Raw genomic sequence first — 27,326 nt, forward strand, 5'->3', positions numbered from 1 at the left:
GCTCACCTGGAGGAGTTAGAAGCAGAAAAAAAAGAGAGAAGAAGAGAATTGTGTTTGTGATCATATCACGTGTAAAGCCTTTTTGCATGGTGTTGGCGCAAATAAACCTTTTATTTAAACCAGGTTGTGTCTGGGGTTTGGGGTGCTGCAACGGCCCCTATTGGTCACACTATCTACTCTCTCTATATAAAATCCTAAGCCTAAAAGTGCAACAATTTTATGTGACGTTTTTATGTCATGTTTTTTGTCACGCTCTAAATCGGGCTTATTTTAAAACCTACATATACAGTATATGTTTGGTGTCATTCTTTACAGAATTTATTTAACTGTAATGTGATGTTGTTAGAGTTTCAGATTCTTATTCCATTTTTTAAATTATAAACTAAAAAAATATCAAGAACTTACGCCCAGTGAGAGGAGACTTTGTGCCAACATATTTAACCACGCCCGGGCCGGAAATAAAAGACAAAGAGTAGGACAGCTACTGTACAGGCTTTTAAATGTTCACAAAGTGCTGCACGAGATGCAGATCACACAGCACGGCAGCAGCAGCAGCAAGCCAGCATCTGATTGAGCAAAGAGGAGGTACAAAAAAAACTGTATTTATTTCCCATTGTGTCACCGTTTAAGAGGGGGTTTCAGAGGAGTGACCGCGTCTCCTTGGGGTGCGTTCAGCCCCCCTCTTCAAAACGTGAGTGGCAGAGACGCGAAGTGGTTGGTGCATAGCGCAGGCCTTTGGCGAGTGAAGCGAGCAGGGGGTAAACCCTCTAATATACAGTACTGTGCCAAAGTTTTAGGCAGGTGTGAAAAAATGCTGTAAACAAAGAATGCTTTCAAAAATGGAAGTGTTAATCATTTATTTTCATCAATCAACAAAATGCAGTGAATGAACAAAAGAGAAATCTAAATCAAATCAATATTTGGTGTGACCACCCTTTGCCTTCAAAACAGCATCAATTCTTCTAGGTAAACTTGCACACAGTTTTTGAAGGAACTCGGCTGGTAGGTTGTTCCAAACATCTTGGAGAACTAAGCACAGATCTTCTGTGGATGTAGGCTTCCTCACATCCTTCTGTCTCTTCATGTAATCCCAGACACACTCGATGATGTTGAGATCAGGGCTCTGTGGAGGCCATACCATCACTTCCAGGACTTCTTGTTCTTCTTTACACTGAAGATAGTTCTTAATGAATTTGGCTGTATGTTTGGGGTTGTTGTCCTGCTGCAGAATAAATTTGGGGCCAATCATACGCCTCCCTGATGATATTGCATGATGGATAAGTATCTGCCTGTATTTCTCAGCATTGAGAACACCATTAATCCTGACCAAATCTCCAACTCCATTTGCAGAAATGCAGCCCCAAACGTTCAAAGAACCTCCACTATGCTTCACTGTTGCCTGCAGACACTCATTATTGTACCGCTCTCCAGCCCTTCGACGAACAAACTGCCTTCTGCTACAGCCAAATATTTCAAATTTTGACTCATCAGTCCAGAGCACCTGCTGCCATTTTTCTGCACCCCAGTTCCTATGTTTTCGTGCATACTTGAGTTACTTGGCCTTGTTTCCACGTCGGAGGTATGGCTTTTTGGCTGCAACTCTTCCATGAAGACCACTTCTGGCCAGACTTCTCCAGACAGTAGATGGGTGTACCTGGGTGCCACTGGTTTCTGCCAGTTCTGAGCTGATGGCACTACTGCTGGACATCTTCCGATTTCGAAGGGTAATAAGCTTGATGTGTCTTTCATCTGCTGCACTAAGTTTCCTTGGCCGACCACTGCGTCTACGATCCTCAACGTTGCCCGTTTCTTTGTGCTTCTTCAAAAGAGCTTGAACAGAACATCTTGAAACCCCAGTCTGCTTTGAAATCTTTGTCTGGGAGAGACCTTGCTGATGCAGTAGAACTACCTTGTGTCTTGTTGCTGTGCTCAATCTTGTCATGACATGAAACTGTCTTCCACAACCTCACCTTGGTAGCAGAGTTTGGCTGTTCCTCACCCAGTTTTAAGCCTCCTACACAGCTGTTTCTGTTTCAGTTAATGACTGTGTTTCAACCTACGTGTGACATTGATGATCATTAGCACCTGTTTGGTAGAATTGGTTGATCAGACACCTGACTAGAATCCTACAAAATCCCTGACTTTGTGCAAGTGGACCTATAAGAATTGATGCTGGTTTGAAGGCAAAAAGGTAGGAACACCAAATATTGATTTGATTTAGATTTTTCTTTTGTTCGCTCACTTTGCATTTTGTAAATTGATAACAATAAACAATCATTATTTATATTTCTGAAAGCATTCTTTGTTTACAGCATTTTTTCACACCTGCCTAAAACATTTGCACAGTACTGTATATACTGTATATATATATATATATATATATATATATATATATATCTTAATACATAATTCGCCAGCCTCCTCACTCACTTACTCACTCACGTCCATCTGAAGCCGAATGCGCAGTCGCCCGAAAAACATTACGAGACCGACATCGCGGCAGGTGGCGGATTTACGGCCGCGAAAATTCAAAGAGAAAGGCGACTTCGATCAAAGCTCTAGAGGCCTGAAAGGCGATTTCGACTACAGCTCAAGGCCTAATTACGCATTCTGATTCAATTACGCATTCATTCAATACACTTATATCAGGTCTGTGGTGCTTATACTTATTACTATTCCACTCGTGCCCGTTTCACCTTACGTTGTCGAAACGGGCTCTTAGTCTAGTATATATATATATATATATATATATATATATATATATATAGTATTTAACGAGTGACTGGAAAATCAAATTCAGATCTGTTAATTTCCTTACTATATCTGATTATGGTATCAATGGATACTTATTTATCAAATAACATAATATTTCACATTTACTGTTCGTACGAGCGTTACTTTCTAAAAATGCAGCCAGTTAGTAATGAAGAAATGATACTGTGATACTGTACTGGTTTATCCTCACATCTTTATGCCACACATTGAAATTTTGCTGCTGATATAAAGAAAATCAATACGTCTACATGATCCCCCCCAAGAGTTTGAAAGGCATCAAAATCATCAGCAGACATTTTGGCTTCATGGCTCATGTATTAATTAAGTTGTCTTGTTAGGATATTTTAATAATTGTGAGGTTTGAATTCTATATCTTAAAGTAATTAAGCACACTTAGCAAGGCTTACTTTGTAATGCAGAAGCGTTTCCAAGTAACCGAGGGCAGCCAAGACAGGATGCAAGCAGACTGCATTAGGCTGTCAGCAGGAAACTTTATGTTTATTTACTGTACGAGAAATGCAGAGTCTGTGCTAATAAAGAAAGGGGCTGAACACGGCAAAGCAAACACGTGAGGCTGGGCATTAATGATCTGCGTGTTCTTGCTGACCGCACTTACATATAATTTAGTTTGGCTCATTTTGCCCTGCGTCCGGCTAGCAACTGGAAGCAGCCAATGTAATGATAAGAAACTTTGTATGATGTAAGTGATCTAATTTTGTACCATTTACTGGTGTTTAAAAGAGACCTCAACTAGCAGAATAGGTGGGCATCTTGTTATGGAGTGCCATGTGCCTTCCGTGATAGGAGTGCTCCCTATTCAAAGAGAATGAATGGGATGTGACTTAAACTTCCTCCTGCCACCAAACCCCCAAGTGTTCCCTGTAAGTTGGAGGACCTGCTTGCAGGGCTGGATGCAGATTAACGTCATACCCAGGATGAAGCAATTGCAGATTAAGGGCCTTCCTAGCTCAACGGCTCAATGGAGTAGAGTCACTTCCGGTGTTTACGGGATTTGAGCAGGCAACCTTTCGATTACCGGTGCAGATCCCTAACCTAACAGCCACCACAATCTAATCTAGGACAAAAAAAAGAAATGACATGTGCTTGCTACTCAGTCTTGTTTTGTTTTTAAAAATACATAACTGAATGCAAACTAAATTCTCTGCCCAATACCTATAATAATACTGTAGAGGTGGAAGGATTTGACTTCCCAGGATGCTCTGTGGCGCTGAATCTAAAATCCGGGCTGTTAATTATAATTTCTTGAAAGTTCACTTTGAATCAGTTTACGTGTTGTTTTGTGATTTCTGCTAATGAGAGTGTGGGGGGGGATTGTTTTTACCTACCACCTTTACCTGAGGCTGACTGGTGTATGCGTCCTGGTATCAGTTCTAAAGAAAGTGGCTTCATTTGAATATTGTCACGTGTAAGGATTGTATGTACAGTTAACAGAGACAATGCTACCAAATATAAAGAAGACAAGTAAAAGTGTTGCTTCTTGACAACAGAGACAAAAGAGTTTGTCACACTAGTGTCTGAAGTGGTAAATAGGATCAGGATGCCCAGAAGAAAACTAATTATTGGTGCCCCGTCAGGACTGGCTGGCACCCTTCAAACACAGAATTCCACCAGAAGACCCAGACATTCCACCAAACCACTTGGCAACACCACAGCCAACGGCCTCACCAGCTGAGCCTCCCCATAGACCCCAGCGCCTAAGACATCCTCCACGCTGCTAGCAGGATTTTATTGTGGACTGCATTAAGGCAGACTGGTGGCTCTAAGGCTAGGGATCTGTGCCAGCAATCGGAAGGTTGCCAGTTCGAATCCCATAAATGAATCCCGGAAGTGACTCTACCCCGTTGGCCCTTAACCTGCAATTGCTCCATCTGTCCTGGGTATGACGTTAATCTGCATCCAGCCCTGCAAGTAGGCCCTCCAACCTGCAGGGAAAACTTGGGGGTTGGTGGCAGGATTGGCACTCCAGCCACCGTAAAAAAAAACTCACAGTGTTCAGTGTGGTGCTGAAGTGTCGCCTGCTGCACTCAGATCTCAATCTGGGTGGTCGGCCATGTGGTGGGTGTGGCAATGCCCTACAATCAGTGCAGCATCTGAACCTCTCACTCTCTCTCGCTCTCTGTCTGCATGGGTGATGAGGGCTGTGTAGCAACAAAAGGATTTGATATCCCAAGATGCTCTGGGGTGCTAGACTTTTTCATTGTAATTTCTTTGATATTAAGTTTGAGTTTCAGTTTTGATGTTCATCTACAGAGTCAGCCTTAGGGGTGTAAATGCCTAGGGCTGTCCAACCTCATGCGTGGCTGGTCACGTCAAGTGCTTGACGTGACCGGTATGTGTGGACTGTATACACTTAAGTGCGAATTTAATAAAAATAATGTTACATACACCCGATTTTTTCATTACAGTATTCAGCTAAATTTTTTCAAGATAACACACAGACTTTATCAAACTATAACTGGAGAATATAATTTGACAAATCTGCTCGAACGGGACACATGGACCTCAAAAGTGGGGCCCCCTTAGGTGCGGGGCCTACTTGCCACCCCCAAACGCCACTCTTGTTCATCTATAACAAGAGTGTTCTGCTGAAGGTTTGGGTTGTTTTTACCTCCCACCACTAACTGATGGTGCCCGGCGTACGTGTCCTGGTGGGAGGACTAAAGACAGCAGCTTGGATATCGATGCTTGTAGTGACTGTTACGCACAACGCTGCCAGTAAAAACAAGATGAGTAAAAGTGATCTTCTTGACAGTGTCTATTGCCACAACATTTCTAATCGTTCCCAGTCAAATTATTTTCTCAATACTATCCAAGTGTAACCACAATGATAACATTTGCTGATTTTTCAACTACATTTTTGTTACTAAATTGCTTATTTCAAGTGCATAGTCCACCTTCTGCCTATTGAAGGAGAGTGATTTGGTCTGACTCCATCACTACTCCTAATGATTTTTGTTAAAGATGGCCTTGTTCCTTTGCTGTGTCGCCTACCAATGAGCAGTGCATTATTTCCACGTTTTTGTAAGCCGAGGTTTCCATGGTGTTTTTGAATGTACTCTGAGTACAATTCTGCCTGGAATGGATCAGCCAGACGTGACTCACAACGGCTGTTTTTCATCTTCTTTTTTTTCCTCCATCATCAGCACTATGAACTCTAATTAATTTCATAAAACACGGCGGCAAATCAATAATAAGTCAAAGGGAAAAACATATATAATAAGTGCAGAGTAATTGTACATTTGAGCTATTTTCAGCAAAGCAAGTAATTTCATAATTACCGTAAGCAAATGAACCAAGTCCTTGTTAGCATCCAGACGAGGTGCAATCTGCTGGAGTTGTATCAGCTCATTTATATGCGTATAAAGTGTCTGCAGCTTATGCACATTAATCTTTTTCTCTTCAAGATAGTCAGGCATGGCCTCATAAACTGAAATAAGGTCTTTCAGATGAACTCCCAGGATTGGAATCTTAAAGTCCGTGCATTCATTGAACACTTTTCTGTAACTGTCATAGTTGTGAAAAGAGGAGAGCAGCTCTGTCATTTCATTAAGAACCTGAGAGCAAAAAACACAGACACAAGTGAGCGTCCATCGCCTGCGACTCTTTACAGTATGGTTAATGGTTAATAACACTGTAATCTCAGCCAGCATCTCTAGTCCGTCTGAATCGTAGGTATGGCCTGGCATATTTAGAGCAGTAAGGGAGTGGAGTAATGAGTTTAAAAAAAACAGCCCTGGTATTACCTTATGAACGTCACTGTGCACATACGACGTTGTCTCTTTGAGCCTTGAGATAGAACTGTGGCATAAGCCTCCAACGACTGCCATTAGAGTATTGAAGTTCTGGATATGATGAAGTTTCTAAGCAAAACAAAACAGAACAATCCAAATAAATTAGGCTGTTATGGTTTCATTACTAACTCAGTTGTTTCCATGATGAGACAAAAATTGTAGACATATAACAAAAAATCGGGAGTGGTCTCCCCTCAGCCTTCTCGTATACTCAGATATGGGAATGGATATTTAAGGAGTAAACTGCAAGACAACGATTATATTTTGACTTATAGTTTTGATTATCTTTATTTGTACGTTTATCATTCGTTTGCTCATTGCTGAGGACCCAAGTGGCTGGACCAGGCCAAGGGGATGCCCACGTAACACCTGGCTGTGGCAGATAGAGGGTCATTTCCAAAGGGAGGGACTGGGTCGCGTGTCTGCCTGGGGGGTTGCCAGCAGTTAGTCAATTTCAAACCCACTAAAGTCCTGAACGGGGTTGTGGAGGGTGCTGGAGTCTATCCCAGCTAGCATAAGGCACAGCACAAGAACAAACCTTGGCGCCAGTCCATCACAGTATTTTAGATGTTAACGTTTGTAAATGTATGGAGCTTTCTGGTATTGTAAATGGAAGAGCGTCATAAAATGTAAGAAAATAAAGGAAATAGCTGAAACAGCTTTAACAGAGCAGTTGACTGGCAGCCTAATCTGTCCACTGTGTGCCAACACCAGGCAACCCCAGACTGGCTGGCAGGTCATAGCGGGTGTCACTCATGCCCTCAAATGTATTCATTCACAGTTCATGAGGTGAGTTTTCTTTCTGCTGATTAACAAGACCTTTTGAAACCGTGTAAGAATTCACAGGAAATTATTGATATATTTTAAATATAATAATAAAACTATACTGTATATACAATTTATTACAGCTTGTGGTTAAAGTTTCTGTGAAGTTACTCTGTCATATATAAAAAGTCCACCAGAATAGGCCCCCTCTTTTACTCTTCATATCTCTGTAGGGTAGAATTATATTTGTTATTTGAATTATACATATTGAAAATTAAAAAAAAAAAAAAATATATATATGCTATATATATATATATATATATATATATATATATATATATATATATATATATATATATATATATATATATATATATATATATATATGGTTGAAATAGTTTACTGTCAAATACATGCCGTGAATGTAATTACCCCGATCTACATGCTGTCAAATAAACGAACCACACGCCTTGGCGCAAAGTTAGGGGCATCGCCTCTGACACTGACGTCCGAGGTTCGATTCCCGAGAGGGAGTGCAGTGGAGTTTGTACGCCTGATGAGCCCAGAATGAGGGCGAAACATGTGTCGTGTACTCTTTGCATTTATTTGACAGTAAACTATTTCAACCATTCTATGATCTGCTCCTCACAAACTGAGGGCACCGTGGCGGACGTTAGCAGATTGCTGGCCAACCACAAGCGTTACCTGGTAGGTAACCACCCATACAATCAGATTGTGACACAGACTACGAATGCCGTGAATATATATATATATATGTGTGTGTTCCTTTTTTACTGGCAACTGCAAATAGTAAATCATAGTTAAGAGTAACACTAAAACATCCTACCTGGGCTACATGGATGAACTTTGTGAACACTTCAGCTCGAAGTTGTGGGGTTGGTCTGCTCAGCACCATCAGCTGCACCCACTGGGAGATGCCATTGCAAAGTGCGATAGAGCGCTCCATCGTCGGATTATCCTTCACACAGCCATTCACTACATAATTCTGGTAGTCTGCAAACTAAAAGAGTGGAAAGTTCATGTTTGGGAAAAGATAGTTTTCAATAAACATCATTCCAAAAACAACCACACAATAATAATATGAATAGTAACAGAATTTATTGACAGATTTTCACGTACTGTATTTACGGTGGACATTGCATTGAGATTCTCACATAGCTCAGGACTGATTAAACACATACTACACAATTCTCCATATTTTATTATTGGTATCACCTAAATGCAGTATTTCCATGCACCACTAAATCAAGTTTAACATTTCAGCTGTATGTGTATATTTAAAGCTTTCATGGCGTCTGCTTTAGAATAGTATAGTTTCTCACTGCTTAACTACTCAACCCTTACTTTCAACATGTGCAACCACACTTCCTATACGTAAAGCCAGTCTTCTTAGCAATAGTGTGATTGTGAGTGTCATGGTATGGATAACAGAGAAGAACACAAACCACTCAAGTGGACTTGGCAAAGCTCCACACACACAGGGAGGCAACAAAACAACAAACCCGATTAAACTCCAGACTGGAGGAAGTGCGACTGATGTGATGTTTGATGGTATTAGCGCCACTTACTGTATGTGACCTTACAGTCGATCTGTTTGACAGAAAAGACCAAACACGTCACTGAGTGACACTGAGTTTATATCCACGTGTTAGCTTTCTTTATACTTCTAGTCACCCATTGAAACATTTGTGAAAATCACAGCTCTTAGCAGACCACACTTTATATTTTACATAGATATTAAATTGAGTCAGAATGAGCAAAAAATGAAGAAGGAAACGACAAAAATACACTTATGGTTGAAAGGTTACAAGATGTAATGTAAAACATTCAGCTGGTAGAATTAATATGTTATTGATTTACAGGAAACGTGCTTTTTAAAAATATTTTATGTAAAAAATTGACATTGTGAAATGTTTTATGCTACAGTATATATAATGTAAGGTAGTTAATATTAGATATATGAAACTTCATTTAAAAATATTAGATATATGCAAATGCACAAGTATATGTCAGCAAACTATCCAGGTTAATAAAATGTTACATAGATTGATATGAAGGGCACTATATGATAGATAGATAGATAGATAGATAGATAGATAGATAGATAGATAGATAGATAGATAGATAGATAGATAGATAGATAGATAGATAGATAGATACGTAAGGCACTATATAATATAGATAGATAGATAGATAGATAGATAGATAGATAGATAGATAGATAGATAGATAGATAGATAGATAGATAGATAGATAGATAGATAGATAGATAGATAGATAGATAGATAGATATGTAAGGCACTATATAATATAGATAGATAGATAGATACGTAAGGCACTATATAATATAGATAGATAGATAGATAGATAGATAGATAGATAGATAGATAGATAGATAGATAGATAGATAGATAGATAGATAGATAGATACGTAAGGCACTATATAATATAGATAGATAGATAGATAGATAGATAGATAGATAGATAGATAGATAGATAGATAGATAGATAGATAGATAGATAGATAGATAGATATGTAAGGCACTATATAATATAGATAGATAGATAGATAGATAGATAGATACGTAAGGCACTATATAAGATAGATAGATAGATAGATAGATAGATAGATAGATAGATAGATAGATAGATAGATAGATATGTAAGGCACTATATAATATAGATAGATAGATAGATAGATAGATAGATAGATAGATAGATAGATAGATAGATAGATAGATAGATAGATAGATAGATAGATAGATAGATAGATAGATAGATAGATAGATATGTAAGGCACTACATAATATAGATAGATAGATAGATAGATAGATAGATAGATAGATAGATAGATAGATAGATAGATAGATAGATAGATAGATATGTAAGGCACTATATAATATAGATAGATAGATAGATAGATAGATAGATAGATAGATAGATAGATAGATAGATAGATAGATAGATAGATAGATAGATAGATATGTAAGGCACTATATAATATAGATAGATAGATAGATAGATAGATAGATAGATAGATAGATAGATAGATAGATAGATAGATAGATAGATAGATAGATAGATAGATAGATGGCACACGTAGACTGGCATCCCAGCCAGGACTAAATCCAGACACTACAATGGACCGGGGGGAGATAGGCACTGCTGAACATTATGTCCCCCAGTGCAGTAGATGGCAGTATCCCAGGTTTGGGATCCCCACAGAGACCCCCACAGGGCATGCATACTTCCTTCTTTCAGGGACTTCTGTTTGACCCACAAGTGCTTCTGGCAGGCTATGCCCCTAGCACCAGAAGTAACCCGTTCTCAGCCAGGAGAGTGAGAGTCAGGAGGAAGAGGACAAAGCTTGCCTGGAGGAGTGGAATGTGAAGGAAACAACTGTTATGAGATTCGCAAAGTCATTATGATGTATTTATGACAAAACAACAAACCCCTCTACAATATACACTAGAATAACTAAAAAAGAAAGAAAGGTAACACTTCTGATTTGGCAGTCCCAGTCCCAGTGAGGTACAACACAGACGTATTGCTGTTTGTATAAAGTTAGCCCCCTTAGTGTTTCCTGACACGATTCAGCTGAATAATTCATTGCCTCAGTGTCAGTGTGTCAGAGAGAGGATGTGCAGCATTAGTCACAATGGCACTCAGTTCTCCCATTTGCTTCTCCTTCTACAGGGTTGAGTGTGCGTCCCATAATAGTCACAGATACAGATCTCATTTGATTTTAATCTAATGTAACATACCGATATCCTGCGGAAGGACTTGAACTCGAGGTACGTCAAGTGTTCCGCTAGCTCTTCAGGTTCTAGGTGGTCAAACAGCAAGGACACTTTCCTTTTCTTACTGCTGTTTGGTTTTATTCTTTGGGTAATCTTCCTGGACCATTCTCTTGCATTTCTGTTGTTTAGAGAAGTAATAAATCATGCATAAGAAAATTTTAAAGTCTGTATTACAGCCTGTTTTTAATAAATCATTAGGTAACAAATTAAAAAATAATGCATGTAGTACTAGGGTGTTGTACTGTGTTAGCCATTATGAATGTAGAGAAAAGCCAAGCAAAATGACACCTTTTATTGGCTAACTAGAAAGATTACAATATGCAAGCTTTCCAGGCAACTCAGGCCCCTTCTTCAGGCAAGATGTAAGATGCAAGATGTTCATCTTGCCTGAAGAAGGGGCCTGAGTTGCCTCGAAAGCTTGCATATTGTAATCTTTTTAGTTAGCCAATAAAAGGTGTCATTTTGCTTGGCTTTTCTCTAAAATAATGCTTGTAATTGTCGCATTGGCCCTGTAATGAATTCTCGTAATAAGTACCAAGAAAAAAAAAAAAGAGCTTTTTGAAACACTGGTGGCACATGAAAACGTCATTGTCACAAAGCGAGCAATAGTTTTTGTGCTATAAAGAATAGTGACTCTGAAAATGTATTTCCTCATCTCCCTGCTGTCATTGTCACCTTATAAAAGCACATACTGTATGCTAAAGCTGTGAGTGTACTGTAAAATGTCCAAAAGAATATCATTAATTACAAGTAACAGCTGTCAGCACCAGGAGACCGGAGAGCTAAAACTGGGTATGAATTTAGAAGCTGAGTTGTTCCGATTAGATTAGAAATAGCTGCTAGTAAGGGCGTGCTGAGGAAATGAAAAAAACGTAAACATACAAATACATCAAGAAATGTAACATTTTCTAATATGAGAAGCAGAGATAAACTCATTTTGGCTTGTATTATTTTAAATGACTCAAACATTAGAGAAGTCGTAGACATTACAAAACAAGCTGTCAGTTCAAAGAAAATTCCTGGCTACCCAGTACATAAAATATGACATTTTGGTATAATAATATAACTTAAACGTGTTATTACTTACATCTGTGAAGTGTCTATCAAGCGGCAGTGTTCATCATGTCCGTATTCTCGAACCATTTCCTGAAACTGTTCCATGGTGTCTGTTAGCCTAGTATCTACTCGAAACATTACCCACAACTCGGTAATCCAGTATCTATTAAAGATAATAAAGAACGACAACTATTACTATAGTTTGCAGGTATATCATGTTTTAAACTTTTGACACACTGTACCATTTACGTTAAGTATTACACAATCTTACAGTGCTACATGAGTGCAGTAAACTTTATATTTTAGGTTGATTTCTTTATAACGGGAGGCAGATGCTAAAGAGGCCTTCATTTAATCCCTAAGCCTGTGTAGTCTGAACGTCTTCTTTTGGGTCCTGCCTGGTGCCCGGTGCTGCTGGGATACATTCTGGTTCCTGGAGACCCTGCAAAAGACACAGTGGGTTCTGGAAATGGGTGAATGGATGCCCTGTGAGGACATTTTGATGAGCTGATCGGCAGTGTAAGAAAGTGGCACTTAGAGTTCTGATCACACGTGAAAGCTAAACCGTAAAACGTCGATAATATTATCATGCAAACTTGGTAATGGTTTACTGAGCAAGTGTACGTAGAAATAGTAAATATGAACGTGTTTTTACTATGGCTTCATAAGCTGAAGCTTGACAAGGACCAAATATCTTTGATTAGTCAATAAGAACAATCTGTTCACTGAACATCTAATACGTGTATATACAGTACAGTAAAAAGCAAGAATGACAACCAGCAATAGAGAAACCATAATAACATGAGATTTATTTATCATTTCATCTATTTCATCATCATTCATACTACCCTCTTCTTCTTTTGGATGGTCCCGTTAGGGGTCACCACAGCTGATCATCTTCTTCCATATCTTTCTGTCCTCTACATCTTGCTCTGTTACACCCATCACCTGCATGTGCTCTCTCACCACATCCATAAACCTCCTTAGGCCTTCCTGAATAAAGATCCTTTCCCAGACACTGCAATGGACTGGGGGGAGATAAGCATTTTCCTCTTCCTCTTTTCCTCTTCCCTGGCAGCTCTGTCCTTAGCATCCTTCTCCAAATATACTCAGCATCTCTCCTGTGCACATGTCCAAACCAATGCAATCTCGCCTCTCTGACTTTGTCTCTCAACTGTCCATGTCCTCATTTCTAATCTTGTCCATCCTCATCATATGCAGTGCAAATCTTAGCATCATTAACTCTGCCACCTCCAGCTCTGTCTCCTGCTTTCTGGTCAGTGCCATCGTCTCCAGCCCATACAACAAAGTTGGTCTCACTACCGTCCTGTAGAACTTCCCTTTCACTCTTGCTGATACCTGTCTGTCACAAATCACTCCTGACACTCTTCTCCACCCATTCCACCCTGCCTGCACTCTCTTCTTCACCTCTCTTCCACAATCCCCATTACTCTGTACTGTTGATCCCAAGTATTTAAACTCATCCACCTTCACCAACTCTACTCCCTGCATCATCACCATTCTACTGACCTCCCTCTCATTCACACACATGTATTCTGTCTTGTTCCTACTGACCTTCATTCCTCTCCAGCTCTCCAGGGTCTCCTCAACCTTCTCCCTACTATCACTACAGATCACAATGTCATCAACAAACATCATAGTCCATGGGGACTCCTGTCTAATCTCGTCTGTCAACCTATCCATCACCATTGCATTCATTCACTTATTATTTCATCTATTAATATCTTGACTCATATCAGAAACCAAATATTACCAGTCCAGAATCAGTATCAGAAATAATAAGCAGATGTGGAGCAGCGTCACTGCATTTGCATTCACTTCAGTTACTAACAGCATAAATCATAAGCTCAAATGTGATCTCTGTGTATAGACGCTTGGTGACTCAGATATTTCAGTATTGCATTTCAGTAATCAGCATAATAAAATGAAAGAGGCATTGAATATGTATTTTCAAACAATGAGCTAAAATACTGAGGTGCCAACAGATGTTTTATTTATACCGTTAATGACAGACTTGACGAAAAGGCAAAACAGCTCATTTAGAAGAAGCATGAGAAGTCATGTGAGTAAGTGTTGAGGAATGTGGTTAGAACAAGGATTTTCAAATAAACCACCACGAGGTTCATTTGACTAGTGGGAAATCCCTGTAACACAAAATTGAAATACATTCTCTGCACAGGCAATGTCTTCTTTATTGATACATGTTTTACGTTTAACGTCTTCTTGTGCTTACCTGACAAGGTAACAGATTTTCAAACAGTCTATTAGGCTCTTCTTATCTAAAGCATTTTTATAAGTAACCAAACGTTAAGGAAAACTCAAAAAAAATAAAGAGTGTAATAATGAAACACTGAACTCTAAATACATCGCTCAACTGTTCAAGGAATCAAGTACAATGTGATTTAATAAGAAATGATTCACTTAAAGCTTGCAATTCATCATTCTTTTTGAGATACATCTAATGTATGAGTAAAACGAGGCCATTTTTACCAAGAAATTACTTGGAAATAGGGCTATAGAACTAGAAGAAATCGACTTTTGATGCAGTACTTTATGATGTCCTACTGGGGTTTACACATTTTCAAGCTCTTTATATATAATAGAACATATACAGTGCATCCAGAAAGTATTCACAGCGCATCACTTTTTCCACATTTTGTTATGTTACAGCCTTATTCTAAAATGGATTAAATTCATTTTTTTCCTCAGAATTCTACACACAACACCCCATAATGACAACGTAAAAAAAGTTTACTTGAGATTTTTGCAAATTTATTAAGAATAAAAAAATTGAGAAAGCACATGTACATACGTATTCACAGCCTTTGCCATGAAGCTCAAAATTGAGCTCAGGTACATCCTGTTTCCCCTGATCATCCTTGAGATGTTTCTGCAGCTTCATTGGAGTCCATGTGTGGTAAATTCAGTTGACTGGACATGATTTGGAAAGGCACACACCTGTCTATATAAGGTCCCACAGCTGACAGTTCATGTCAGAGCACAAACCAAGCATGAAGTCAAAGGAATTGTCTGTAGACCTCCGAGACAGGATTGTCTCAAGGCACAAATCTGGAGAAGGTTACAGAAAAATTTCTGCTGCTTTGAAGGTCCCAATGAGCACAGTGGCCTCCATCATCCGTAAGTGGAAGAAGTTCGAAACTACCAGGACTCTTCCTAGAGCTGGCCGGCCATCTAAACTGAGCGATCGGGGGAGAACGGCCTTAGTCAGGGAGGTGACCAAGAACCCGATGGTCACTCTGTCAGAACTCCAGAGGTCCTCTGTGGAGAGAGGAGAACCTTCCAGAAGGACAACCATCTCTGAAGCAATCCACCAATCAGGCCTGTATGGTAGAGTGGCCAGACGGAAACCACTCCTTAGTAAAAGGCACATGGCAGCCCACCTGGAGTTTGCCAAAAGGCACCTGAAGGACTCTCGGACCATGAGAAAGAAAATTCTCTGGTCTGATGAGACAAAGATTGAACTCTATGGTGTGAATGCCAGGCATAACATTTGGAGGAAACCTGGCACCATCCCTACAGTGAAGCATGGTGGTGGCAGCATCATGCTGTGGGGATGTTTTTCAGCGGCAGGAACTGGGAGACTAGTCAGGATAAAGGGAAAGATGACTGCAGCAATGTACAGAGACATCCTGGATGAAAACCTGCTCCAGAGCGCTCTTGACCTCAGACTGGGGCGACAGTTCATCTTTCAGCAGGACAACGACACTAAGCACACAGCCAAGATATCAAAGGAGTGGCTTCAGGACAACTCTGTGAATGTCCTTGAGTGGCCCAGCCAGAGCCCAGACTTGAATCCGATTGAACATCTCTGGAGAGATCTTAAAATGGCTGTGCACCGACGCTTCCCATCCAACCTGATGGAGCTTGAGAGGTGCTGCAAAGAGGAATGGGCGAAACTGGCCAAGGATAGGTGTGCCAAGCTTGTGGCATCATCTTCAAAAAGAGGCTGTAATTGCTGCCAAAGGTGCATCGACAAAGTATTGAGCAAAGGCTGTGAATACTTATGTACATGGGATTTCTCAGTTTTTTTATTTTTAATAAATTTGCAAAAACCTTAAGTAAACTTTTTTCACGTTGTCATTATGGGGTGTTGTGTGTAGAATTCTGAGGAAAAAAATTAATGGAATAAGGCTGTAACATAACAAAATTTGGAAAAAGTGATGCACTGTGAATACTTTCTGGATGCACTGTAGATAGATAGATAGATAGATAGATAGATAGATAGATAGATAGATAGATAGATAGATAGATAGATAGATAGATAGATAGATAGATAGATAGATAGATAGATAGATAGATAGATAGATAGATACTTTATTAATCCCAAGGGGAAATTCACAAGTTGCACTATCTTGTATTGACATAGAGTGTGAGTCCTCCTCCTTTCTGCCTCCCGCAGGTACTTGCATACCTAGTGCCACAAGGTTAAATTTCCCACCATGTCCTATTCTTTCTGGCCCCTTAATCACTCCCAGTCTCTAACTGGCTATCCCTCTTTCACCACTTCACAACCTAATAGCTCATGTGTGGTGAGCGTACTGGCACAAAAATGGCTGCCATTGCATCATCCAGATGGATACAACACAGTAGTGGTGGTTGAAGTGGCTTTGCAATCACTGAAGCGCTGTGTGTAGTGACAGAAGAGTTATATAAATGTAATGAATTATTATTATTATTATTACTCAAAAGGGTTTCTGGCCTGGGTGTAAAAGGCCCCTGCAGTCAGTATTCATAAGACCTTGGAGTTGAGAAGAAGCCATTGCTAAGTGGCAGGGCAACTAAAGAAGAATAGAAGTGAACCAGTATGTGAAAGTGCAGCATTAAGGTCCACAGATATCTGTATATATATATATATATATATATATATATTCATGGCATTCATAGCCTGAATCACAATCTGATTGTTTGGGTGGTTACCTACCAGGTAACGCTTGTGGTGGAGTGCAGTGAGTGTGTACGCCTGATGAGCCCAGAATTAGGGCGAAACACGTGTCGCGTACTCTTTGCATTATTTGACAGTAAACTATTTCAACCATATATATATATATATATACACAGTAGAATCTCTGGTCACAAACGTTTACGAACATGTACAAATCGGGTTACGATCAAAAAGTTTGCCAAAATTTTGTATCTGTTCACGACCACACACTCTGGTTGCGAACAAAAACACTGCCGGCCAGTTTCCCTACGCGCATTCGTACACGCCAATGATTTCCCTTCTCTGTTTCCCATTTTCTTTTGTTTGCGCATACAGGGCCTAACAAAGCAGCTGATGTTGCAAAAGGAGTTACAACGTTAACCAAGCAGAGGTCTCAAGTGCTGGAAGAGGTGGAAAAACTGTTGCTAGTGTGGTTGAATGAGAAGCAACTTGCAGGAGATAGCATAAGCAAGCCGATCATATGTGAGAAAGTCAGGAAGATTCATGGCAATTTACTGAGACAAAATCCTTTTTCGAGTAGTGAAGGTGAGGAATTTAAAGCCAGTACAGGATGGTTTGAAAAGTTTCGCAAGAGAAGTGGCATTTAATTTTCTTTCCCTGTGCTTAAAACTCATAAAAAAAGTGTTTACAGCGAGTGGTTCGTTAAGGGTCTAGCGCGAACTCTTACAATGTTAGTTTTCTCTGTTTTTTCTAAAGTTTTTACATTCAGTTTACTATTACACTGTGCATTCTATGGTATAATTAACTATTTTGTGCTTAAAAAATATATATTTACATACAGTTCATACGGTCTGGAATGGATTAATTGTATTGACATGCAATCTTATGGGGAAATTATGTTCGGGCCACGACCAAATTGGGTCACGTCCAGAATTTCGGAACGAATTACGGTCGTGACCAGAGGTACCACTATATATACAGGGTGTATATATATATATATATATATATATATATATATATATATATATATATATATATATATATATATATTTTAACACAAACAATAGCTGCTACTGTCACTGACTGGTATCCTTTTCTGGGCTGCTTCATGCCCCAACCCCAGTACTACCATCCTGCTTTGGCCTACTATGACCATAAATAGTATAAACAGTTTCAGGAAATTGATTGAGAAAGTATACCAACATGCATTTTACCCTCCATAATCTTTGTCTTTAATAACCTATTACTTCATAATATTTAATTACACTACAATTCAGAAAAAAAATAAATAGTGTAAAAGAAATGCAACACGATACACATAGAATACGCCAGTTGTGAACCTCACAAATAGTCGGGACATACAGGGTGGTACTGCATCCTCCACAAATATCCATTTGCCCATCCATTTTCCGAATCCACATTTTCCATTAAAGGGTGAATGGGGGCTAGAGCCTTTCATGGCAGCACTGTCCTTGAACCAAATCCCTGATTGCCAAAGAGCCTACACTCATACTGGGCCAATAGAGGATTGGCGATGAACTTAACTTGCAAGTTTGTGGAATCTGGGAAGAAACTAACACAGACATGGGAACAATGTGCCAAGTATACACTAATGTGGACGGAGCCAGAAGTTAAAGAGATGCCCCAGGGACTGTAAATTGTGCAGCATCTCTCATTGCTACTGTACCTCTTTTAAATATAAGCAATTACTACCTCAAAAATAACAAAAGGAGTTTGTAATTTTTGAAGATTCCTGTATGTATAATTATGAAAAAGAAATATTTGTTGCAATTTTTATAATCAAGCTACTGAACATGTTTGTTTAACCCAAGATTATGTTATAAAGCTGAAAGTTTAAAGTGAGGAAGTTCAAGCCAGCGAAAGGATATAGCATGATGAGCCGCTCTAGCAGGTCAGATGATGTCATGATGAGTCTATGCATGGTCAGGGTTACTTCCAAAATCTGATTACTGTGACACAGCCTTCCTTCGGCATCTGAAATAAAAAAAGCAAAATATAATATTGTGAGATACATTATGATATATTAATTGTACAATATACATAAAAACATTGAAAATAAGTGCAGGATACCTAATGTGAATAAAGAAAATCGAGATTACACCTACAGAATTAAGTTCATGTGTGTTTGCCGATACCTGACTTTAAAATATCTTGAACAACCACAGTGTATAAAAATATAAAACACCATACCATTTGTTTCATGTGTGAAATTTACCGTTGACGCTCTTATATCTGTGCTTCTGTGTTCTACTTGAAGACTCCGAGAGTTCAAACTCTTTTCACCCTTTAAACTCAGCCTAATTTTTGCCCATGTGCTTCTACTTTGATTTAACCGACTATAACATCATCATCACTCATTCAATATTCATATTCTACCCCTCAAAATAAAGGTCGGACATTTCTCTTTCAGAATCTTACTAGAGAATTAGTTATGGTGTCCGCATATAACAGATTAAGTTGTAAAATTCAGTAAAAGTTTTTCCAAAAAATGCACTTTTAATATTATTTTTATTTTCATAGGTGTTGGAGTAAGTTTCCAAATTCTACAAAAGTGTTAAAAAATGTGTCGAGAACAAACAGAAAAAATGTTAAGAAATATCTACAAGTAATATGTTTAGTTTTACTGTTTTGAGGCTGTGGCAGACAAGCAGGGAAGGACTGAGAGAGGGGCAATATCTCCCCTGGGCACAAGAGGGCAGCCCCCATGGATTTCATCAGGGGCCACGGATACGGAGCTGGGGAACACAACCCTGTGGGGACCCATGGCCACCACCAGGAGGCGCCCAGACGGTCTTGGAGCCCTGGAGGACAGCACTTCCGCCACACCAGGAAGTGCTGCCAAACCAGGAACTGTGGACGCCCGGAGTGCTTCCTGGTGCAAGGGCAACACTTTCGCCACACTAGGAAGTGCTGCCAGAAGACCATCACCGAGCACCTGGAACATATTCGGGGTGGGATAAAAGGGGCCGCCTCACTCTATTCGAGAGGTCGAGAGTCAGGTGGAAGAGGACGGAGCTTGCGAGAGAGGAGTGGAGGCGGCTGAAGGAAGAAGGACTGAGTACATTGTGGATTGTGCACGCTATTGTGTGTTGTTGTGTCACAAAATAAATGGTGCGTGTATTTTGGACATCGTGAGCCTCAGTGTCTGTCTGCGTCCAGGCTATCTTTTACAAGGCATTATGAAAAACGGGATGCTTTTCTCTGCTTCAAATAAGTATCCATAGCATATATATCTATTATTGAAAACAGTAGGCCTGTGTATTATTTGGTAGGGTAGATCTTACTCTGTTAGAATGTATAGTTGGTAAAGAAATTATACCGAGTATCCATCTTTACTGACATTCCTCATAATAAAAATACAGTAATCCCTCCTCCATCGTGGGGGTTGCGTTCCAGAGCCACCCGCGAAATAAGAAAATCCGCAAAGTAGAAACCATATGTTTATATGGTTATTTTTATATTGTCATGCTTGGGTCACAGATTTGTGCAGAAACACAGGAGGTTGTAGAGAGACAGGAACGTTATTCAAACACTGCAAACAAACATTTGTCTCTTTTTCAAAAGTTTAAACTGTGCTCCATGACAAGACAGAGATGACAGTTCCATCTCACAATTAAAAGAATGCAAACATATCTTCCTCTTCAAAGGAGTGCGCGTCAGGAGCAGATCATGTCACAGAGATAGAGAAAAGCAAACAAATCAATGTTTGGATTTTAAGTATGCGAAGCACCGCGGCACAAAGCTGTTGAAGGCGGCAGCTCACACCCCCTCCGTCAGGAGCAGACAAAGAGAGAGAGAGAGAGAGAGAAAGAGAGAGAGAGACAGAGTTTGTTTTTCAAGCAAAAATCAATACGTGCCCTTCGAGCTTTTAAGTATGCGAAGCACCGTGCAGCATGTCGTTTCAGTAAGCAGCTGCACAAAAGATAGCAACGTGAAGATAATCTTTCAGCATTTTTAGACGAGCGTCTGTATCGTCTAGGTGTGCGAACAGCCCCCCTGCTCACACCCCATACGTCAGGATCAGAGAAAGTCAGCGCAGAGAAAAATAAGTTGAGTAGCTTCTCAGCCATCTGCCAATAGCGTCCCTTGTATGAAATCAACTGGGCAAACCAACTGAGGAAGCATGTACCAGAAATTAAAAGACCCATTGTCCGCAGAAACCCGCGAAGCAGCGAAAAATCCGCGATATATATTTAAATATGCTTACATATAAAATCAGCGATGGAGTGAAGCCGTGAAAGGCGAAGCGCGATATAGCGAGGGATTACTGTAATACACTACAGATCATTTCATAGCTAACCTCCAGACATTCTCTAGTACTAACACATCTTTCTGCGATATGAAGACCAAGCCTTAGCCTTCATACAATATCGTGGCCTAGTGGACCACACAGAAATCCAGTCCTCAGATAGTACTAGGGTGTTGTACCGTGTTAGCCATTATGAATGTAACAACAACAACATTTATTTATATAGCACATTTTCATACAAAAAGTAGCTCAGAGTGCTTTACATAATGAAGAAAAGAAAAATAAAAGACAAAATAAGAAATTAAAATAAGACAACATTAGTTAACATAGAAAAGGAGTAAGGTCCGATGGCCAGGGTGGACAGAAAAAACAAAAAAAAAAACTCCAGAAAGCTGGAGAAAAAAAATAAAATCTGTAGGGCTTCCAGGCCACGAGACCGCCCAGTCCCCTCTGGGCATTCTACCTAATATAAATGAAATAGTCCTCTTTGTAGTTAGGGTTCTCACGGAGTCACTTGATGCTGATGGTCATACAGACTTCTGGCTTTTAATCCATCCATCATTGTTGGAACATCATGGTGCTTTGAGTAGATGGTGGTGGTGCAAGCCATGTAGGGAGAAGTCAAGCAAAACGACACCTTTAATGGGCTAACTAAAACGATTACAATATGCCACGCTTTCTTGCCTGAAGAAGGGGCTTGAGTTGCTTCGAAAGCTCGCATATTGTAATTGTTTTAGTTGGCCAATAGAAGGTGTCATTCTGCTTGACTTAATCCTCAAAGAGAAAGGAAGCGAAAACGTAGTCAGAGATGGTGGAATGTGAACGTCCAAAAAGGAAAGTGGACTCCAGCCATGTTCACCAAGTGGTAATAAAAAATGATACCCCATTGGTTCAACATGAGGACATAAAATGGATAGGAGTCTCCGTGGGTCTTCTTTTGAGTTAATGACCAAATGTGTTTGTGCTGGTGGTTTCTCGTTATTTGCAGTGAAAACAGCAGCAGTTGATTCTGGAACATTACAACATTGCTGGTCTTGTGTAAAACCGGTCAGGAGGTACCATACATTTTTACTTCTTGAAATTGACCGCCATCTGTCTGCACTTTTTATTTTTCTTCCTCTTGAACTTGTCTCACATTGTCAACAACTTGGGCACAGGAATTGTTTGTGTAGATTTCTAAGCAAATGAAGAGAGCTGTGTTTTTATTTTCAGGCCTTGAAAGCCTTTATCTTTGCGCTTCATCAGGATCTACAATGCAAAGATTTGTGTAGGCTGGAGGTTGGCCTTTGCAGGGTTGTAGTCCACCAAAGTCACAAGGAACTTGATTATGAATTCTAAACACGTAGGCATCGTGTTCGATGGGGATTATCAGTTGATGCAGTTTGGTAATGAAAGGTAAAACAGTTTTTACTCCCAAAGCTACTAAAGGTTTGAAACTTAAGCTGGAGTATAACGCCATCTCATTTATATGCTGATGTGTCCATGCCCGTTGTTGTACTTTGGTAAAACTTTGTTGGTAAAATGCATAACAGAGCACAAGGCTAACATACGGTTAAGAAATATTAAAACACATTCTGTTTCATGGCTTTCCATCAATGCTAACCCCAAATTATTGGATATGAAATGTAATGTATTAGAAATTGCTTAGGTACATTGTTAGGGTTGGTAGTGGGGGATTTCAATAAGCAGTTGCCTTGCTGATAAGCCTTTAGGATTTTTAAATTAGACGTGTGTAATTTGTCAAGAGTAGACAACTTAATGGACCTGAGATGTTGTTCTTCTAAGTGACCCTTCCTGTTTATGATGCCGAAATTCTCTTCCTCGTTATTTCCCCTCTACAGAATGTTGATGCTGGTTACTGTGGTGCCATCTTCTATCTTTGTCAACTCTGGAATGTAACTTCACTAACAATGAGATTGTCCCATTCAGCACCACTTTGGAAGAAGAAATCGCGATCAGCAGCGGCTTCTCTCATCAACTCTCAAGTGACGGTGGCACAGTAGTAGTAAGGAGACCAGAGTTCGAGTCCCAGGTCCTCCCAGCGTGGAGTCTGCATGTTCTCCCCATGTCTGTGTGGGTCTCCACTGGGTGCTTCAGTTTCCTCCCATAGACACTAAAGACATGCATGTTTGGTGAATTGGTGATCCAAAATTGGCCATAGTGTATGGTTGGTACAGTATGTGTGTTCACCCTGTGATGGACTGGCATTCTGTCCAAGGTTTGTTCCTGCCTTTCACCCTTTGCTAGCTGGGGTTAGCTCCAGTAGACCCCCACGACCCTGTTCAGGACTAAGTGGGTCAGAAAATGACTGTCTGACTGACTCTGTAGTGACCCCACCATTGGAGAGGTCCTGGGTAGGTTTAGGGAAACTCACAGGACTGCTGCTAGATACGGTACAGATGGAGCTTGGGGCAGTGGACATCGGGAGGAGAACTTTGACTGTTGTTTGGGTGTACAAACCAAACAGCTGCTTATCATGTTCCGCCATTTAAGAGGTAGTGGGTTCAGGAGCAAACTGGAGAGCTATAGTATAGAGAGGTATGACCAAGATTAATGGTCTGCAAACTCTGAATCTGCGCAATACATTTTAATTGGATTTCTGCACTAGCCACAGATTGTTCATAACAGACACCATCTTCAAAAACATACTTAGTACCGTGGAATCTGCTGCGAAAGGTTGAAATCTGATCTTAGGCCTCATGCTGCTGGTACCTGGATAAAGATAGGTGCTAACCTATGAAGAGGTCGCCAAGTACAGTACAGTAGTTATTATTATTATTATTATTTTACTTTTTTGTCATCAGTCATTTAATTAAGTAGATAGGAAATTCAAATAACTGTAAATCAACCAAATGTAAAACACCCAACCCATGGTGCCCACCCCACAACCCCAAATAGTGCAAGTTAATCGTGGAGGAGAGAAGGCACAGCTGCATACAGGAAAAACTAAGGGGTCATTAAGTAAAGCTCCCGTCCAGATGAGTCCGAATAATTTGTAACCATGATTGCTACTTAGAAATATCGGAGCGAGTGACACCATTAATTCTAGCAGCAGGCAGAGTCGGTTATAACAGACCAAGTCAAAGGACAAAGAACTCGGACCTCCGACACGTCTCCTGGCCACTAGCAAAACCACCCTTGCTGGGCCATCCAACATGATGGTAGAAGATTACCATTGTTGTGATTTGTTACAATCCACCCTCCCAGCTGTCCAGACCTATTCCAATTAATTCAACAAGTCTAACTTCAAAATGAAGGAATGGACAACTGCATGAAAGTCAGGTGTAAACAGAAAATAACACAATTCAGCTTTCTACACGAAATCTTAATAGATTAAACTAAATCTATCTATCTATCAATCTATCTAAACTAAAAACCATATGTCCCTTGCCTGTTTCCTAAAATGTTGGATTATTATCACACACGTCAATAAAACCATTTTCACTCCCAAGAGTGGCATGGCCATGCTGTGAAGTCTGCAAACGTCTCTTGGCAGGATGAGCTCCACTGGTTTCATACTCCTTAGAGATTCGTCCTCAAAACCATTTATATCAAACTCTTCTGTACTGGCTGGACCCAACTATAGGCTCAGTCATTAGATATTATGGGAGAAGGTTGGCGTTACTACATAAGCACTTATCGTATCCTTAAGAAGTGAAACAATAACTGTATATCATTTACTAAACACAAACACTAAAGATGTAAAAGAAACAAAAAAATGAAACTGACTTTCTCTTATATCACTATGCATCTTGGCAATCAAAATACTAAATTTACATTTCAGTTTCATCCATCAGTGAAAAACAACCACATATAACCTTAATTAATAAACAGAAACCTCACTGGGGAAAGATACAAGCCTGAGCTGGTCCTTTAATTCAACACCTTCGACGGGAAAGTCAGGAGAATGCCTGGGCTGAGATCAAAATAATATTAATAGCAAAAACACACCGCTCAATGAAGACAATTTACATTTCCTACATTTACATATACAAGTGTCAGATGTCCTTCAGCCTTTACACGTACAGCATTTTTATTTTTGTGTCTGGGTGCTTCTGTCTCATATATTATTATTATATATACACAGTTTTTCTGTGTCTATCTCTTCAGCTTCTGTCAAGTTTTAATTTTGTTATTGAGACAAATAAAGTAGATAGATAGATAGATAGATAGATAGATAGATAGATAGATAGATAGATAGATAGATAGATAGATAGATAGATAGATAGATAGATAGATAGATAGATAGATAGATATGTAAGGCACTATATAATAGATAGATAGATATGTAAGGCACTATATAATAGATAGATAGATAGATAGATAGATAGATAGATAGATAGATAGATAGATAGATAGATAGATAGATAGATAGATAGATAGTAAGATAGATAGATATGTAAGGCACTATATAATAGATAGATAGATAGATAGATAGATAGATAGATAGATAGATAGATAGATAGATAGATAGATAGATAGATAGATAGATAGATAGATAGATAGATAGATAGATAGATAGATGGCACACGTGGACTGGCATTCCAGCCAGAACTGAACAAAGATCCTTTCCCAGACAATGCAATAGATAAGCACTGCTGAACATTTTGTCCCCCAGTGCAGTAGATGGCAGTATCCCAGGTTTGTGATCCCCACAGAGACCCCCACAGGGCATGCTGGGGTCTGTATTCCTGTGGGAAAGCCCTGTTGGGCTCTATGGGGGCTGTCAGGGGTGCTGCTGGGATTCACAGTCCCTACTTTCAAGGACTTCTGTTTAACCCAGCAGGCTATGCCCCTAATACCGGAAGTAACCCCAATCTCAGCCAGGCAAGTCAGAGTCCGGTGGAAGATTTTGCCAACCCAATCTTTTAGATTTTTTGAGCAGGCTGCTGCAGGAGTTCACAAAACAGCCTAAAGAAGGTAAGACTTTCTAAAGGCCCCTGATAAGGCCCCACCTAGAATATTCATTCTGAAACCAGAAGCTGTCGGCATCCGAGGTGAGCTACAAAGCTGGATGTCAAGCTGGTTGACTGTCAGGAGACAAAGAGCACAGATAGGAGGAGGATGGAGTGAGACCGTCAGTGAGTCCCTCAGAGGTCTGTCCTGGACTGTTACTTTTTCTGATTTACATTAATGACACAGATACTGGTGTAGTTAGTAAACTTGTGAAATGCACACATGACACTAAATTTGGAGAAATGGCAGACACTGAGGAGGCAGCAAAAACAATTCAGAAAGATCTGGACAAGCTTCAGAACGTGTTACATGTTGGCACAAGGAATGTCAAATTATAAATGCAAGATGCAAGACCTACAGGGAGTGACCTCTGATAAGGATTTAGGGATTTATGTTGGCACAACATCTTCACTGACTGTGCAATGTGCTGAAACAATTAAAAAGATAAATAAAATGTTAGGTTATAATGTAAAAATGTCCAGAGTATAAATCAAGGGATGTTAGGCTCTGACTGTATAATGCGCTACTAAGACCACAACTGGGGTACTGTGTACAGTTCTGGTCATCATGCTACAAGAAAGACATAGCAGCAACCTGACGCTGTACACAGGAGAGCAACCAGGCACATCCTGGGACTTAAGGACATGTTGTACTGTGACAGACTCAGAGAATTAAACCTGTTTAGTCTCGAGCAGAGAGGACTGTGTGAGGTCCTAATCCAGGTCTTTAAAATTCTCAAAGGCATCAATAAAGAAGATCCAGCAGGATTCTTTCAACTAAATGGCAAATCATGTTGTACCGCCGACCCGGGAGAACAACTAAGCCCTGGGCCGCTGCACGATCGGAATACTGCTAGAGAAAAGCGGTTCCTTATTGAAATCTTTCAGGGTAACGTCACCAACGTTCATCCTATTTTTGACCCACTCACCACACACCCCAGATCAGCA

General features: G+C 39.9%; 1 protein-coding gene across 3 annotated transcripts in view; it reads right to left on the reverse strand.

The window, feature by feature from the left end:
• LOC114666516 (RAS guanyl-releasing protein 1-like) overlaps window positions 1-27,326 on the reverse strand; it is a 224,542-nt gene that overhangs the window by 44,545 nt on the left and 152,671 nt on the right. For all 3 annotated transcript variants that reach the window (XM_051919984.1, XM_051919983.1, XM_051919985.1), the window contains 7 exons: window positions 19,043-19,148; window positions 14,484-14,546; window positions 12,261-12,392; window positions 11,138-11,291; window positions 8,200-8,373; window positions 6,540-6,656; window positions 6,075-6,350 (listed from right to left, as the gene is read on the reverse strand). In XM_051919984.1, the coding sequence (XP_051775944.1) occupies window positions 6,075-6,350; window positions 6,540-6,656; window positions 8,200-8,373; window positions 11,138-11,291; window positions 12,261-12,392; window positions 14,484-14,546; window positions 19,043-19,148 (1,022 nt within the window). The remainder of the gene's footprint in view (window positions 1-6,074; window positions 6,351-6,539; window positions 6,657-8,199; window positions 8,374-11,137; window positions 11,292-12,260; window positions 12,393-14,483; window positions 14,547-19,042; window positions 19,149-27,326) is intronic.

Source organism: Erpetoichthys calabaricus, chromosome 16, assembly GCF_900747795.2.
Source record: "Erpetoichthys calabaricus chromosome 16, fErpCal1.3, whole genome shotgun sequence".
Classification (NCBI taxonomy): domain Eukaryota; kingdom Metazoa; phylum Chordata; class Cladistia; order Polypteriformes; family Polypteridae; genus Erpetoichthys; species Erpetoichthys calabaricus.